General features: G+C 44.1%; 1 protein-coding gene across 1 annotated transcript in view; it reads right to left on the reverse strand.

Moving 5' to 3' along the window:
* Positions 1-16017, reverse strand: part of galnt18b (UDP-N-acetyl-alpha-D-galactosamine:polypeptide N-acetylgalactosaminyltransferase 18b) — an 88700-nt gene that overhangs the window by 33031 nt on the left and 39652 nt on the right. Inside the window, exons 3-6 of the mRNA XM_008288703.1 lie at positions 13068-13234; positions 6534-6717; positions 3631-3828; positions 3270-3384 (exon numbers count right to left, since the gene is read on the reverse strand). Coding sequence (XP_008286925.1) covers positions 3270-3384; positions 3631-3828; positions 6534-6717; positions 13068-13234 — 664 coding nt within the window. The remainder of the gene's footprint in view (positions 1-3269; positions 3385-3630; positions 3829-6533; positions 6718-13067; positions 13235-16017) is intronic.

The raw sequence follows: 16017 nt of genomic DNA on the forward strand, positions 1-16017 counted from the left end.
GCTGACAAGGTCTGATCAATGATAACTGTCATTTTAAATATTACAGCAGAACAACACATGGCTGTGAGGGCCCGGCCTTGGTTTTGCATTTCTCTGAGTTTGATTTATTCTGTGTCCTATCTGTGCTGTTCACATTGCTGTTTAAAATGCTCATACAGATTACACTTTGCTTATATTGAATACAAATTGCTCGCTGAATATTTGGCTGAAATCTACTGTGTAAATCATTACCATGACAGTTATGGTGTTTTATTGCCACTTCCATAAATTCTGCGCACAAAGCCTGCTGCATAATTGTTTTTCATAGCCCTCAATGATCCTCATTTCTCAACACAACCTTGCTGGCACTGGTTGAGAGTGATGATGTCTGCTTTGGTCTCCTTGTGATACATCGTCCCAGGCTGGCTTCACTGGCGCAATACCCAGTATTCACAGGTGTTTTGGGAAATCATTTGTATTACAATTCAGTTTCAGGGTCCCGTTGCAATTTGCCGCGTGTTCCTGCTGCACAGTCTGGCTTGAAGGATCGCCTCGCAAAAAACTATAACTCCCATTTGCAGCACATTCATCTTGAGTTTAAAAAACAACAACAACACATTGTTACCTGACGCTCAGACGGACAGCTGTGACGAGCCAGAATCTGTGGATCTAACACCGCGCTGTGCTTTAAAGGAGATAAGTAATCACACTCCAGGATTATCTGTTACTGGAAGACGCCGCAGATGGCTTCATAATAACTTCCCTGCATTCACAAGGTCTCTTTAGGATAAGTAATCAGGATAGTTAGTAAAAAAAAAGGGCAATAAAGCTCATTAGCTCAACAGCATAATCAAACCGAATGCACTCACCGCCAGTGAAGGCGCTCGGTGATTACAGTTCACGGACGTAAATGTGAGCTCTCTCAGTCTCACATCGCTAGTTCTGAAATCAGTTACTACATCTTTGATTTAAAATAAATAAAAGCAGTTAACCTTTTACCTCCACGGGCCGGAGGGTTCGTAATTAAACCCAAACCTACCATAACTTATAAGTCACTGTTATTTTTTAATGCATTAATCAGGCATATTACAAAAATCTGACGCCCTCCATAGAAACAGTCGCCGGTCAGTCGGTCTTTTGTTGGCAGTCGGCGTGCAAATGCGAGGATTTAATGGAAATGCATTAAAGTGAAATTAATCACTGCGAGCGAAGCCTTGTTGGTTTTTGTCCGAGCTGATAGCAGAACAGAACCGACGTCCAGCTGTCTGTTAAAAAACACTGTGTTCATTTCTACTGAAAATTAAGATTTTTAGATCTGTTTCAGTGGCTTTTAACATTTTTTAACATGCATGCGTTCAAGCAAAATCTCCTCGTGATACTTCCCCAAAATATCTATAATGCAGATGCACATAAGATGGCTTCTTATGGAAACAACACATCCTGATAGAAATATTTTGCATCCACAGTGAATGTGAAGAGAGAGCAGCGGTTTATTTCCCCCTCACACTGCAGAGGACAGCCCTTTCAAGCCCCAAAAGCCTGTAGCTGTTGGCCTGATTTGAGTGTGTCTCTGAGGATCTGTCAGCAGCCAGTCTGCGCGCTGGCAGGTGGTCTGGAGGCATGACCAATACGCTACAGACAGACAGACAGACAGGCAGGCAGGCAGGCAGGCCCGGCTGGAACTCTATGGGACTGCTAATCTGGGGCCAAGCCAAGGTCCTGCAGTCTTGTAGCTCTCAGCTCACTGTGTCACCCCGCGTTTCAAAAAAAGAAAAAAAAAAAGCTCTGCACAACTACAAAGTACATTCACCTCCAGGCAAAGGCGAGTTCCTTCAGTCCAGCATAAGCGAGGAAGTAAACAACATGATAGGGCAAAGCAAAGATACAAAGCAGTGAACCGAGATGATGGTTTATAATAAATGTGATAAAATCATCAATGTGTCCGGCTATAAATCAGTCAGCGGGGCTATTATCAGGCCCAGGAATTCTAAAAGCATGTAATTTCTGGAGGAAATTGACTTGCGGGGCTAATCTCGCTTCTTTTCTGATGATTGCATCTGTGTCATTAGCGAGGATGGATGTTTCTATGTTCGGCCTGCTGTCATAAACTTGTCTCCATTTCCTTCTCACAATGCAATCTAGTGAAAGTGCAGCTGAGGATGAGTGCTCCCCTGCTTCTCGCTGTTATTGAACAAGCCGATAGCTGCATTAATGGTCCTGCTACAGAACATGTGTGCCGTCATTAGCCATTCCTTAGGAGTGTGATTCTTTCTGCGGCCCATCTGCTTTGTGGTGCTGCTGAATCCAACGCACACCTTGCGTTTCTCCCAGTCTGAGCCGACGACGACGGCGGCGTTCAAATTAATTACGGCACCGTGAGAAGAACGCGAGACGACGGCTCTCTGCTCGCAACGACGTCGGCGTTCTTGTCACACATCATCGCGAACAGCAACAATGACTTTGAGTCGTACAAATCTCACGTGTGCGGCAGCGAGATCACGAGGGGATGAAGGTGATCACTCAGACTTCAGGAATAATTAGCAGTGATCATTTGTTCTGTCTGGAACCGCACAAGAGAGAAAGCATGTCACAGCGTGCTCTGTGTACACTCGCTAATGGATCATTTCCTCTGCTGTGTTTCTGTCAAATTATCTGAGCACTGGCATGAAATCCAGCCTGTTTGAAGGTGTTCTGAAGGATCAGGTCGAGGATATTCTCTGTTTTTCTTATTGTTGACAAACCCCATAAAAGAGAGCAGATGTCGGTTCGACTACTTCTAGGATTGGACTATTTTTATGTGGTTGTTAGATTATTTTGCCGCTCGCTTTCGTTATCACGTTGAGCTTCAAATTTTAAGCCAAACGATAGACGAGAGGTCCTTGAGGTACTTGGGAGAAAACGGAACATCTGCAACTCCTTGAAAACCAGCGACACTTTGATGCAACACTTTGCTGAGAAAAACACACACATGGCACGAACAAAAGCTCCTCATCATCACAACCTAGACCTGGAGGTGAGACAGATTTGTCAGAAATATACTTCTCTTCAGAGGGATTCTGTGGCTGAGTGCCACGTCCTTAATGCACCGTTTTGAAATGTACAGATCACAATGCTCAAAGCCAAATTACACTTCGCTGTGATGAGTTCAGTATTTTGGGTAAAAAGAGTCGAGCAGCGCCCTCCGCGACCTTGCTCCTAACAACCATTACGTGTCATTATCAAAGTTAATTTTCCACGCATTACCTGGATGAACAATGGCCCATGGCCACATGAGTAACATCATTACTCACCCTGATGCCCAGCTCCACATTCTCGCCCCCGTACACCTCCATCCCTTCATCCAGCAGACCAATCTCCTCAAAGTACAGCCGGTCCACCACAAAGCAGCCAATCAGGGCCGGGCTCCTGGGGAATTTAAGATGATGAAGATGTTTGTCAGCTGCAGTCCTCTGAACAGGTAATGTTAGTGTGGCACAGTTACTATAGTGACAGCAAGGACAAGGAAACGTACACGACCTTGCACAACATATAATTAGTTCATGAACGCTGCATGAGTTGCCATTTCAGCAGCGCTGACATTTGGGTACTTAATTTCTTAATCCTATTATAATATTTGACTCAGACAATCAAGGCACTGTGCTGTTCACTCACTGGATCGGCGCGCTCTTGTTGCCCTTGTGCCACCACGACTTGGGCGGGTTGAGGTAGCGACACCACAGCTCCCAGTCGAAGCCCTGGGCAGACAGCGGATACTCCTCGATCTCAAACGTGTCATACTTGATGTTATCAAATGACGGGGAGATGATGCGGGTTCTGTCTTCTTTAATTCTCTCCAGAATGGGTTCAGCCCTGTGAATACGCAGAGAGACGGTAATTTGACTGAGAGCATTCGGTTTGACAGGCTTTGTGATCACGCTTGTCATGTGAGGGCACTTTTAAAAAACAATTTCAGTTCAATTTATTAGTCTGACAAAGCATCACTGCTCATCTGATAGCTTGATGGACATCATAATTGTGTTTTTTTTATAAAGGAATTATGTAAAAGTAAATTATTTCTACTTCCTTTTACATGCAATGAAGTGAAAATCGCTGCACAAGGTTATTTAATGTGCACATCTTCCCAATTACGGTGGAATATATTGGCGAGAAGGATTTACATTCCTCATCCTCCAACAAGGAGCGAGTCCATGCAAGAGATTTGCTTGAAACTACTTCTTATAAGTAAGTCTGACGTGAAACGGGACTGGATCGGTATCAGCAGCCGGCGGATGTGCGTCAGGTGTGCTGCGGAGGTGTTGAAGGTGTAAACAAAGGTGAGAGATTGAGGGTGCTTTTCATTATGCTAACATGTCTCCTCGCTTGTCTCGCTCGCATCTTAACTCCTGCCAGCAAGACGTGAGAGAGAGAGAAAGCTGCGAGGAAGAGACGTGACCACGGAGAAGCCAAAGCTGCCAAATGAGAAATCTTTCGATCCACAGCGTCCGTCTTAAGCGACGCCAGTTACCTGCACAGGTTTATCACCTGCCAAATTAAAACCGGCACTTGATAAAAGACTTCTGCGTAGGACACACATGTGCTTCCTCGCTCTGAGCTCCTTGTCTCCTCGTCTCCTCGAGGTGCATTTAAGTAATTGGAAGATTCTGCAGGATGTTGGAAGGAGGGGGGAACGATTTCTGGGTCACAGGAGGATGCGAGGAAGCATAAGTTAGCATAATAAAAAGCACCCAGAGAGAACACACGGGCACGTTTTAATAGTCTGGAAGGCTCAGGTGAATCGCATTAGCTGATGACCCTCACACGGCAGCCATTTGTCTACCGAGGTTGGCCGGGACACCTTTCAGGACAGTAGAGTCACAACAGCGCTTTTTTTGCAGCTAAGTAATTTAAAAGAATGTGACAAAGATTTAAAGCAGCAGCTGTACATTTTGGGGAATATACTGGTTTGTTTTCTTAAAGGAAATTAAGACTACTTTAATGTAGACTACACTATACAACACAAGTGATCCCCGTGTCTCATCACTTTAATGTCAGAGGACTCAGAGCAGCATCACTCCTAAGCTGAGCAGCAGCAGAGTATTCACTCTTATGTAACGCTGAAAACTCTCAGTTTAGACATATTGAAAATACAGGCTCCGCAGTAGAAACTCTTCCATTACTGACAATCAAATCTTTCATTTCTTATTTTTCAGCACAGAGGACGACAAACGTCTGGAGAGATGTTCTGCCGTTCTGTAGAGATTTTTCTTTTCCAGCTACTCTTTGCTGGAGGGGCTGTGTTTCTCCGGCTTTCTCTTTAAAATACCCCAAAGGTGTTCTGTTGGATTCCAGTCAGGTGGCACACTTGGCCAGGTCATAGCTTTCACTTTTTTTTTTTATTCTTTAGAAACTCTTGTGATGTTGGCAGTGTGCTCGGATCATTATCATCCTGGAACGGTTCTCCTCTGCCAAGCTTCTGCAAGTCATCTGGTGGTTTATCCACAGACGTTCATGAATAAATGCCGTCTCCCAAACACCTTCTGCACTCACATCATCACACTCTCATCTCTGTGCTTCACTGTTGGGGACATGCATTCACTGTGGCCGTCCGGCTCAGCTTCATCCCAAACAGAACGGACCAGAATGTGATGCCAGTATTCATTAGATTCATCTACTAGTTTAGTCCTGAAGCAGCAAGAGTTTTTTTTTTTTCTTGGATGCTGTCTTCAGAGGCTACGTTGTCTGAGCTGTCACAGATTCATCAATTTCCGATAATAACCCTTCGTGCCAAGTCCGAAGCACTTTCCAATCTGTTTTTCAGTTTACACTGTGACAGAACTACAATCAATGGCTCATTCTATGCCTCTGATTACTGCTGCAACTGCTAATTTGAGTGATTTTTAATCTTTGTGAGATTGCACAACCAATTCTTTTGACTTTTTTTTCTTCCCCCCACGCAGAGCCATGATGCAGACAGGCAGATAGAAACAGCCCAGAGGGCCAAAACTGAGACGGTTCTGGTGTTCACGGGTCATTTTAGAACCCTGTTATTGGAAATCAGTGTTGTTTTAGTGATCAATGTCAGGTTTATACTTTGGGGCCTGTATTTTCAGTACAGTCATTTTGAGGTATATGTGTTTGATTGTTCATAGGAAGTAAACTAATGAGAGGTGATGCAATCTGAAATCATTCTGACATGTGAATGACTTTGCACAGAGGCGTTCCCACTTATGTTGTGTCAAGCATGCACACATGTAGTCAGGAGACTGTTAGCTTTGTTCAGCTAAAGACTGCAAACAGGTTAGAAACAGTCAACAGCTCGGCCCGGTCCGAAGGTGACACGATCCACCTAAACATCCCTAAAAGTCTCTAATTAATATGTTGCCCTGTACTTTGTGTGCTGAGTGTAGGTGGTGTGTTTCTCCGAGGCAGAACACAGGCGGTGGAAAAAGAGCAAACCTGCAGGCTTTTGTTTATAAATGAAATTATCTTCTGTGAACCCACACAGAGTGATACGACTCGAGAGCCAGCGCTCTTGAGCTGAGCTGAGCTGATCTCACGCGGTGCGAGTGACTCACCAGCCGACATTGAACTCAACGTGGGCATCAAACAGGGCAACAACTGGGGCAGTGGCCGCTCTCCACCCACTCACTCTGGACCGGATCAATCCCTCCTGCTTGGCGTGCCGCACCATCTTAATGAAGCCCGGACGCTGGCTGTTAGTCTCGGACACAAAATCCTGCAGCTTCTCCTTCAGCTCGTCTAGGAAACACACAGACACACATGAATTTCAACACCTGAGGACTTTCTGAAGATCCCGTTTGAGATACGCGAGCGAAGCGAGAGGTGCTTGTGAGCAAACTTCCACCCACAAAGACGTCGTCGTGTCCTCTTCCAGTGGGCAGTATTTCATTGGTCAGAGGCCAAAAGCACTCATGCTTCGCTGCTTTGATCACTGGACCAAATAGGCAGCAGCTTGAGCCAGCTCTGCAGACCTCCATGGGGCTTACCAGTCATAACAGGCTATTGCAATATTGAGGACTCTGCCTGCAATGCTTTTCAAAACACGAGGGGAGGAGACGGTGGAAGTCCGTGCGGTTTGATGTTTGGCTTCAAAGTTTACCTCCATTATTACCTGAGTTATATACTGTATGATGAATCACACACTGCAGCACAAGAGCCAGCGCTACTTATGTGACAAAAAAAAAACAGGTTGGAAGCAGCATTTCAGCTAATTTTCTCAAAAATACAGCGGTAGTGTATTAGAGGCTCCTATTGTGTTTCAACTAGAAAATGTCAAGACAAGTGAAAAAGGCTTCGGCTGAGAACAGTTTCTCTAAAAAAAACAAAAAAAAAACCGGCCGAGTTTCAGAGTCTGCTGTCAAATGTCAGCACAAGCCAGCGAGCAAAACCACAATTAAATCTCGACTTTACACTATCAACCAAATAAAGCTGGAGAAAATACAACTTCTTTTTTTTTTATCAGCACCGTGTTTCATCATCCTGTATATAAATCACCTTAGGCTGTGTTCTCATTACTTCACTTTAAACCAGTGGTACCTTTTGTGTTTAAAGAGAATGGGAAGCAGCTGCAAGCAGACAGAAAAGTGGCCGCTGTGAAATCACGCTGTGCCTGGCTTTTCTGGAGGCAGCATGAGAAATTTTATGAAGTCCAAAAAAAAAAGAAAAAAGTTTGTCTAAACCAACAAAGTTGCGTCAGAGAAGCAGCCTGATGATAAAACGTCTGAAAGCAGCGGACGTGAGACTCTACACATATAGTCAAAGCAGCATGTTTTCTTGAAATGTAAAGATGATGTTTTTATTTAATTATCTGAACTGGAAGCGCTTAAATATTTTTTTTTCTCCTAACTGCTTGACTTGATGGTTACTGCTGGTACTCAAGTCTCACCAGCTTCTACAATATTAAATTTCAATAGAGGAAAAAAAGCAGAAATAAGTACCAACATCTCATCTTCCATCCCCTTCAGAGGTCAGAGAAGCTGTACTTATCTTCACCCATATGTAGAATATAAGTAGTATTTCCACAAGGAGACATCTTGCATGTCACACATTCATCTATAGACACAGAATATAACTCAAACTGATCAAAGAGAGAACAGGAAAAATAACTTTCTAAGGACTTGTGCTGCAAAATGAGAAAAGAAAGCACAAAGCAGCAATTAAAGCGATGATAATGAGTCAATATGATACTGCATGACTGGCAGCTATTATTACTCTTAATACCAAATACAAGGCTAAGTTATGCTTTCAATTAAAGCTGCACAGCCGCCAGGGCGCCTTCAGTTACTCCTGTTGATTAGACCTCTGCTCAGGATGACCTTGAGGGGTGCTACGGGGGTCGCCGTGAAGCCGACATGAAGAGGTAAGAATAATAAGAAGTCGTCCCACCCGAACAGGTGCAACAGATCTATCGAGGAGAAGGAAATGTTAATCAGAAATAAAACATCAGCAGGTATCACAAAGGGCTGGACTGTGGGGCAGGATGGAGGGACTTTAACACCAACTTTGAAATCGTTTGATTACTTCAACTCGTCTAAACTTTTCTTTGACCTCAGCAGTCGGCTGGGGAAATAAGAAATATAAATAAACAAGCGATTTATAAAGAGTCAAAGATGCAGAGTGTTTTTTTTCTTATTCCTATGGAAGCTGATCTTTGAGACACTGAGAACTGCTGCCGTCCTCCTACCAGCCAATAAACAAGCCTGGAGCAGAATAACTTTCACACAGCATTGAATATGCAACATGAAACTCAGCAGCACTCTACATGTATGTTCAGCGTCTCAGCCAGAAGAGCAGCAGCGGTCAGCTTCTATCCCAATCTGCAGCTTTACGAAATCCAGCAGAATGATTAACTCCATCGTTCTTTGACTTTAGACTCTTAACTCTGGCTAAAGGAAAACCACTGCAGCCACTCATAAGAGCAGCTGTAATAATTTTGAATCCATCAATAATTAAGACATCCTGATGTACGTGCGGATTTGAAAATAAGAATGATGCAGTGTTGTGCCTCATAACAAATCATAATAAAGCACAGTTCATTACACCAGAAATGGCTGATGGCCAACGCTCATCAATCTTTCAGGACTGATATCCTGCTGAAGCGCTGCTGGAAGGCAATGGGCTTCTGGATGGAGTCGGGCTGGAAACAACAAGTAAACAGGTTTCTAACACCGCGGTGCAGCCATGCGGTAAATCCGGTAACATATTCTAAACGCAACAAAGAGCGTCCGTGGCTTTTCTCGGAAGATAAAGAGCGAAGCTAATGGCGAGCGGCAAAATGGAGAACACGCCATTTAGCTCACCTCCGTCCGATTCTTCAGTCAGAACAACACTGCAGGGAACTGTGTGTAACTTCCTGCATCCACAGAAGCACATTATTCTATTTTTAAAATGTTCTAAACCCAACACGGTTTAAAAACGCTAATGTTCTTTTTTTTTTTTTTTCTTTGACTGCACAGAGAATTAATCACGGCAATGTCATATGTATAATATTCTGCGCACAACCCTTCAAGGATATCTGGTTGTACGTCTGTCTGTGCCTCGAATATTATACGTCCTCCTCATGCATGTTCAAACTAAACACCATTTATCACCACGCAGGCGTTGCTGTTTGCACAGCAGATGGCGAATCGGCATGGATACAGGTCTCACAGTCGCTGTGTAGTTTGCACTGCGCCACTTGGCAATTTCTCACTACACAACTCTGCGGTGGTGAAAATCTGTGTTTAAAATATTCAACTGAGTCTCGCTCTTCCTCCACAATCAAACCCTGGGTCCACCTGGCAATTTGTTAAAAACACTGTGAACACAAGAAGTTCCAGCATAAACGTGGCCCGCTTGTACATCGCATTTGGCAGAACAGAACTGTAAACTCGGCTCTGCTGGGTTTTTTTTGCTGATATCATCCCAGCTTTTGTGTGCCCTCCAGCTTTCATTGGCTAAACCTGCAGCAACTGCTTACTGGACATCCAACTGGTTTCAAATGGCTGCTGGAGCTTCTCGGCACACCTGAGGTGCCGGATGAATCCACATGAAGTCGGTCCACTAACGGGGATGCACAATGCTTGGAAGAGAGCAGAAGCGAGCCACAGGTTCTGGCCAGCATCAAACTGTCACATAAAAATGCCAAAAACTCGTCTCAGATGAGGACATTTGCTGTTTTTCTTGGCGCTATAGTGAAATGAATATCTTCATTTTACAAAAACAAGAAAATAAAAAGTCACTCTGGCGATGAGATGGACATTCTCATCGTTTTTTTTTTTTCAGACAAATTGATTCTAGATTCTGTAAATAAAGGATTAAGTCGCCGTGCTCTCTGGTCCATGGACACTTGAAAGGCTCCACATCAGGGAGGGCGGCTGACTCAGAAAGTTCCTGACAACTGGCGATCCTGCAGACACAGACTCCTCCAGAAACCACTGACTTCTCTAAACAATATTTCATTTTTTTTCTGCTGCCTGTGCTTTCCTCAAAGTTAGAAAATCCTCTCCCCTAACAAATTATCACTTCAGGTAAAGGACGGAATCCTCGAACAGCCTAATAATAAGTGAGCCCCTCTCAAAACCCTGCTCTTACACAGACAAGCCTTTCTCGGGCCACAGCTTGGGACATTATCCAATTAAGGAGGAATCAGCTAGGTCAATTTGCCCTTCTCTCCCTTGATGGCTACACATTCTCCTGCATGCTAATGCCTCTCGGAGGTTGGCTGTGACAGTGGCGGATGACTAATGTAAAGCCGTGAATGACCGGGAGGTTAGCGGTGGATGATGACCCCTTCAACAATCTCAGCAGCATCACGGGTCAACAGGCTAACGACATTTAGCACAGATAAGATTCACAGTCATGGCGATAATGATAACACCAGGCCTATCAGACGCACTGTGACAGAGTGCTCGAGCAAACAGGGTGAAATGCCATCAGCAAAATGTCAATGCGTGACTTGGGTCTCTGAAGGAGCTAAAGGCAACTGCTCCCCAGCTCTCAATTATGTGATGAAATATGAATGTTTATTGGCGGTGATGTGGTAATCCTCCGGCGCCAGAAGCAGCAAACTTTTGGGTACCATTTTTACTTTTTTTTTCTTCTTCTTTTTTTTAATTGATAACTTTGGAAATGTTATTCTCTGGTCAAAAATAGCCGGAGGGAGAGCGATCATTCTTACTCCAGCGCGTTGAGATAAGTTTGGAAGATACACGGCGGTGATCTATATTCTGTTCCAGCAGGCTACAGGCCACGCTACATGCTTTGCATTATTGACTTTGGTAAGCATATTCTTCCCAATGCCAGTATTTCCCATGTTGATTGTCCCTAATGGCTGAGTCGGTCCTTGTTAAAAGCAGCACAGCCTGTTTAAAAGTGTAGCGCCTATAAATGACCTTGGCACATTATCATTACCTTTTTATAGCCTGCTTTCTGCCTCCGTTATGCAGTTAATTCCTACGCTGTAAATTGCCGGGTCCACCGTTCACAGGTGACTTCAAGTCTATTTCTTGCAGCTGTGCGCGGCAGGCTGAAGCCACCTAGCAGTGATCTCACACATCTGTCATCTCAGAGACAAGAGCAGCGAGCGAACGCAGCTCAGCAGTTACACATTGTCAGCATACATAAAATGTCTTTTCGACCTGACGCTGTTTACGCGACGCCCAATGCATGCAGATGTAGGAATTAGGTTTGCAAATGCAGACAAGATATGTACAAACACTTCATCACCTTGCTGGATTGTTATCTGCCTCGGGGCAAATTTCCCGGCTTTGCAGCTAATTAGTGTTATTCATCTATCAGTTAAATCCAGTGAACACAGACCCTAATTAGCATTAAAGGAGTCTGGAGGCCATCGGTGGAGCAGTACGTATCACAGATACGGACTTCTCCACACATGTAAACACTGATATGTACACTGTAGAGGTCTTTCCCAATTCGGGTTCTCGTCTGGTGTTCTCGTGGACTAAACATCATCAGTCACAGCTCGTTCTATCCAAGATACTGTGGTGGGTGAACCAACCAGCAGTGATGGAGGTGAGGAACTACATGTGTCCAGATGAAGCCCATTTTGAAATGTGGTTCAGCAGTAGTTGCTCAACGTTTGAGGCTGTGGGTTTCTGATCAGAAGCTCGAGGGTTCGAGCCCCAAGCTGCCACTCTTAGGCCCGTGAGACGACCGGTATACGTACCAGGGTGCCTTATCATGGCTGGTCCTGCACTCTAACTCTAAACTTTCATGATGCTGCAGTGCATTTGTATCAAATAAAAGCTTCTTCTGCATCTTCAGGATATGAAGTCCCACAGCTGGGTGAGGCCGGCTGGGAGCCTCAGCAGCTCTGCTCCCGAGTCGACTGGACAGTTCGTCTCCGTTGGATCCCGAAGAGAACAGTCGTACTTCGGCGAGTCCTTTAGTGGCTTCACAAATGTGTGTGTGTGTTGCTCTGATGCCTTTGTTGAGTTTGACGTAATTTATTTAGGGAGATATGAAATATATTTGTTGCTGCCACATCATTTCATCCTCTGTGGACTCCAGGGTTCTTACATGTACAGATATATATGCAAAACATAAACTAGAATGAAGACAAGTGCTGCAGACTATTTTGTTTTCACTTCTGACATTACATTTAAAAAAAAGCCCTCAAAATGAGAACCAACTCTGGCAAATGTGAAGCTATCTTGTATAATGTTGACTGGCTTTTGTTTGCTTATCTTCCTGAAACCAATAAAGCGAAGGAAAGAGCTGCAAGCTTGAAGTGAGGAAACACGACACGTACTTAAATACAACCTGCAACTCAGCACCACATACTGTTGATCTGATTGGTTTTAGTAGCTGCTCTGGGTTAGGTAACTGTGTGTAATGAGCTTATTATCTGACGGCAGCTCATGAAGAAATAGATTAACACACTGATTTATCCATTACTACCTCACCTCCTACTTTGGTGTTTCTGATTTTAGGTGAGGACGACATCACCCTGCAAAGCATTACAAAAAACTCAGACATTTTGATTCAACGTGGTAAAAACCTAGAGCTTGAGGTGCCTGCTGAGCTTCCTCGTGGTAGTTAAAGTCTACAACGTGGGAGAGTTTGTGTCACAAAGTCGTGCTGCTTACTGTTATTGCTGTTGTCGTCCACCAGGATGATCTCTTTGAGAAGGTGGGAGGGCGTCCTGTTGATGGCAGAGCGGATGGACCGCTGGATGACGGACAAGGCTTCATTCACAAAAATGAACACAATGCTCACTTGAGGGAGGTCCAGAGGATAAGTAGAGTTTCTGCACCTGTGGAGGACAAAATAAATCGTTGGTGAGACGACGCGTCAGTCTTTAGATTGTACAAAAGATTAACTGACTTATTTGACTTTAATGGGCTGCAAGGTGGCTCAGCGGTGAGAAGGTCGCTGGTTCGCATCCCGGTGAGGACACCCGGGATCTCCATGTTCTCCCCGTGCAGCGTGGGTTCTCTCCAGGTTCTCCAGCTTCCTCCCACAGTCCAGACACATGCTGAGGTTAATTAGTGATTGTAAATTGCCCGTAGGTGTGAATGTGAGTGTGCTTGGTTGTCTGTCTCTAAGTGTAGCCCTGTGATAGACTGGTTACCTGTCCAGGTGTCCCCTACCTTAATCCTGAGTCAGCTCCAGCCCCCAGCGAGGATTAAGCGGCGTATAGATAATGGATGGATGGATTTGACTTTAATTACTAAAGAGCAAGATATCGTCAGGTTCCATGCCAGGCCAGGTACTTGGCAGATTTTTATCAGGACCCTACATTCATTAATCATGGTATAAATGCTGGCACTGCTTTCGCTTTATGGCTGGCTGATTTTGGTAAACTTAACACTTGGAGTGCTACTGTACTGGCGGTGCTTTAAAATTGATTGGCTTCAGGGGAACAAACTGAGTAAAGTCTGTCAGCAATTAGGCTTCTCTCATTCATCACCACATGCTGACATTTGCATTGTGGATGAGGAGACCAGCAGGCAGAGCAAGCTGTAATAAAGCTCCAGGTGAAATAGCTTTCAGTTTGAATTGAGGTTTTTGAAACTGAAATCCCGATCGTCAAATTTTCTGTGTGTTTTTCTGTGTACAAAAATCTACAAGACAAGTATTCCCTTAATAATAGTCGTGCTCTGTGGTAGCAAAATCTGTTAAAAAGCCCCCCACACTAATCCTCTTGACATGTCCATTTAATTTAATTCTAAAGAGAAAATTGTGTTGGGATTGGAATATCTTATCCGCTCCAGCCTGTAAAATTGAATAAAATCACATTGCTGTTCTGCTTCATCATGCTCTCCCTCCTGTTGTATTCACACAATGCCATGGCTCGGCCACTATGTTTGGGAAATGTGAAACAGAGACACAAAATGTGTATGATTAATGTCTCCCCTGGAACGGTTTGGGATGAGTGTGCGGAGCCAGTATTAGTGAGAATGAATGGTCTGAAGGGAGTTCAGCGATGTGTAGTGGAGAAAATGCCCCGAAGATCTCTGAGCTGTGCAAACTTTCGCACCAGGATATCACCTAGCGTGCTCCTGCAACCTAAGTAATGTGAACATGAAAGCTCTGCTGGAAACTGAGTCACAGCCAACATGGCAGGGTGTAAACAACTCCCTGTGAAGATGCTGCTGGTTTGGCTTTGCAGGAATGTGGTGCTTTTTGTCCAGAACTTAATAAAAGTGCCGACACTGCACAAATACATGCACGAGGCCTTGAAAATGCTTCGTGCATTCATGTACAGCTGTCCTGCCATCTTCAGATGTTCGACTTGTGGCCCACATATATATATACAGCAAGAATGACCCACTGAGAAGCTCAACCTGGAGTTTTCTCTTCCCTCCATAACGTGATTAACTCAGCAGCAGGTAGGGATATTGAACGGTGCAAACAAAAGTAAACTCTTCATTGGTTTTCAATTACAGACACTCAGTGTTTGAGAGGGAACAGCAATGTGTTTTTCCATGTGGCCTCCATGAGCTCCTTTGTTTATTCTCCCGCCAAGGCGAGAGCTGAGGCGGAGGTATGTGATCAGTGCCGTTTGTTTGCCTGTCTGTCCATCTGTCTGTCTGGCAGCGAGATACGAGATATGCAAAAGCCATGTAGTCATATTTCATGAAACCTGGTGGGTGGAGGAGTGGAGGATGGGCACAGGAATAACCAATTAAATCCAGATCTGGCCACCTTTCATTAAAATTGCAGGATAGGGCGTTTGCCTCGGCGGGGAGGGAACTCTCTGAGTGCTCTTAGTGATTCAATTGTTTATTTATGAGGAAACAAAACCAAACATTTGGTTCTAGTGTCTTAAAAACTACATCTTAAAAAATGGCAGATGGATTAATAGCTGAGAAGCCAACTGTCATATCGATACATGACACAAATAACTACGATAGATTTGATATTTGTCTGCACTGAATTTATTTTTTTAAACCGAAGGACTTTTCACTGATTTCTTATCAGGGGCCACCAGCAGGTCTGAGTCTTTACTTATTCTGTGAAATATATAATAACATATAACATTTCAACATCCATTTGATAAAATACGGTACAGACATGGTTCCCAGATGACGAGATCTCATGTCTTTGGTGACAAATTAGATAATTCTGCGACCATGAGGTTCACATCCATGGTTCAGTGTCTCCGTTATCAGATGAACTGCCAGGTTATTTGCTGTACACATCCAAGCCCCGCTCAGGATAAATTCTGTTCATTCTGGTGATCTCCTGACTTTTTCATTTAACGCCGGCCTCAGGCCAAAATTTCAACTGATCCCACACTTTGATTTTTGACCAATTACCAACAAAACGAACGACTTTGCGTCAGTGTCAGCTTTACTTTGTGGTCAGCGCTAATTAGCAGATGGGATCATGCTATCATGCTAAATAGCAGCGCGTTTGTGTCAAAAATGTGAGAATTTTATCACGCTAATATCAATATTTAACTCTAAGCACATCCGCACAGTGCCTCCAGCAATGCTGTCGACTGTTGGTTTTGCTTTTTTCATTCATGAAATGTGGTACCTTAATTGTTTAGGTGGTGGATGCTGCAGAATCCTAATAATCTGTCCAATT

Source organism: Stegastes partitus, unplaced genomic scaffold, assembly GCF_000690725.1.
Source record: "Stegastes partitus isolate 25-593 unplaced genomic scaffold, Stegastes_partitus-1.0.2 Scaffold571, whole genome shotgun sequence".
Taxonomy (NCBI): domain Eukaryota; kingdom Metazoa; phylum Chordata; class Actinopteri; family Pomacentridae; genus Stegastes; species Stegastes partitus.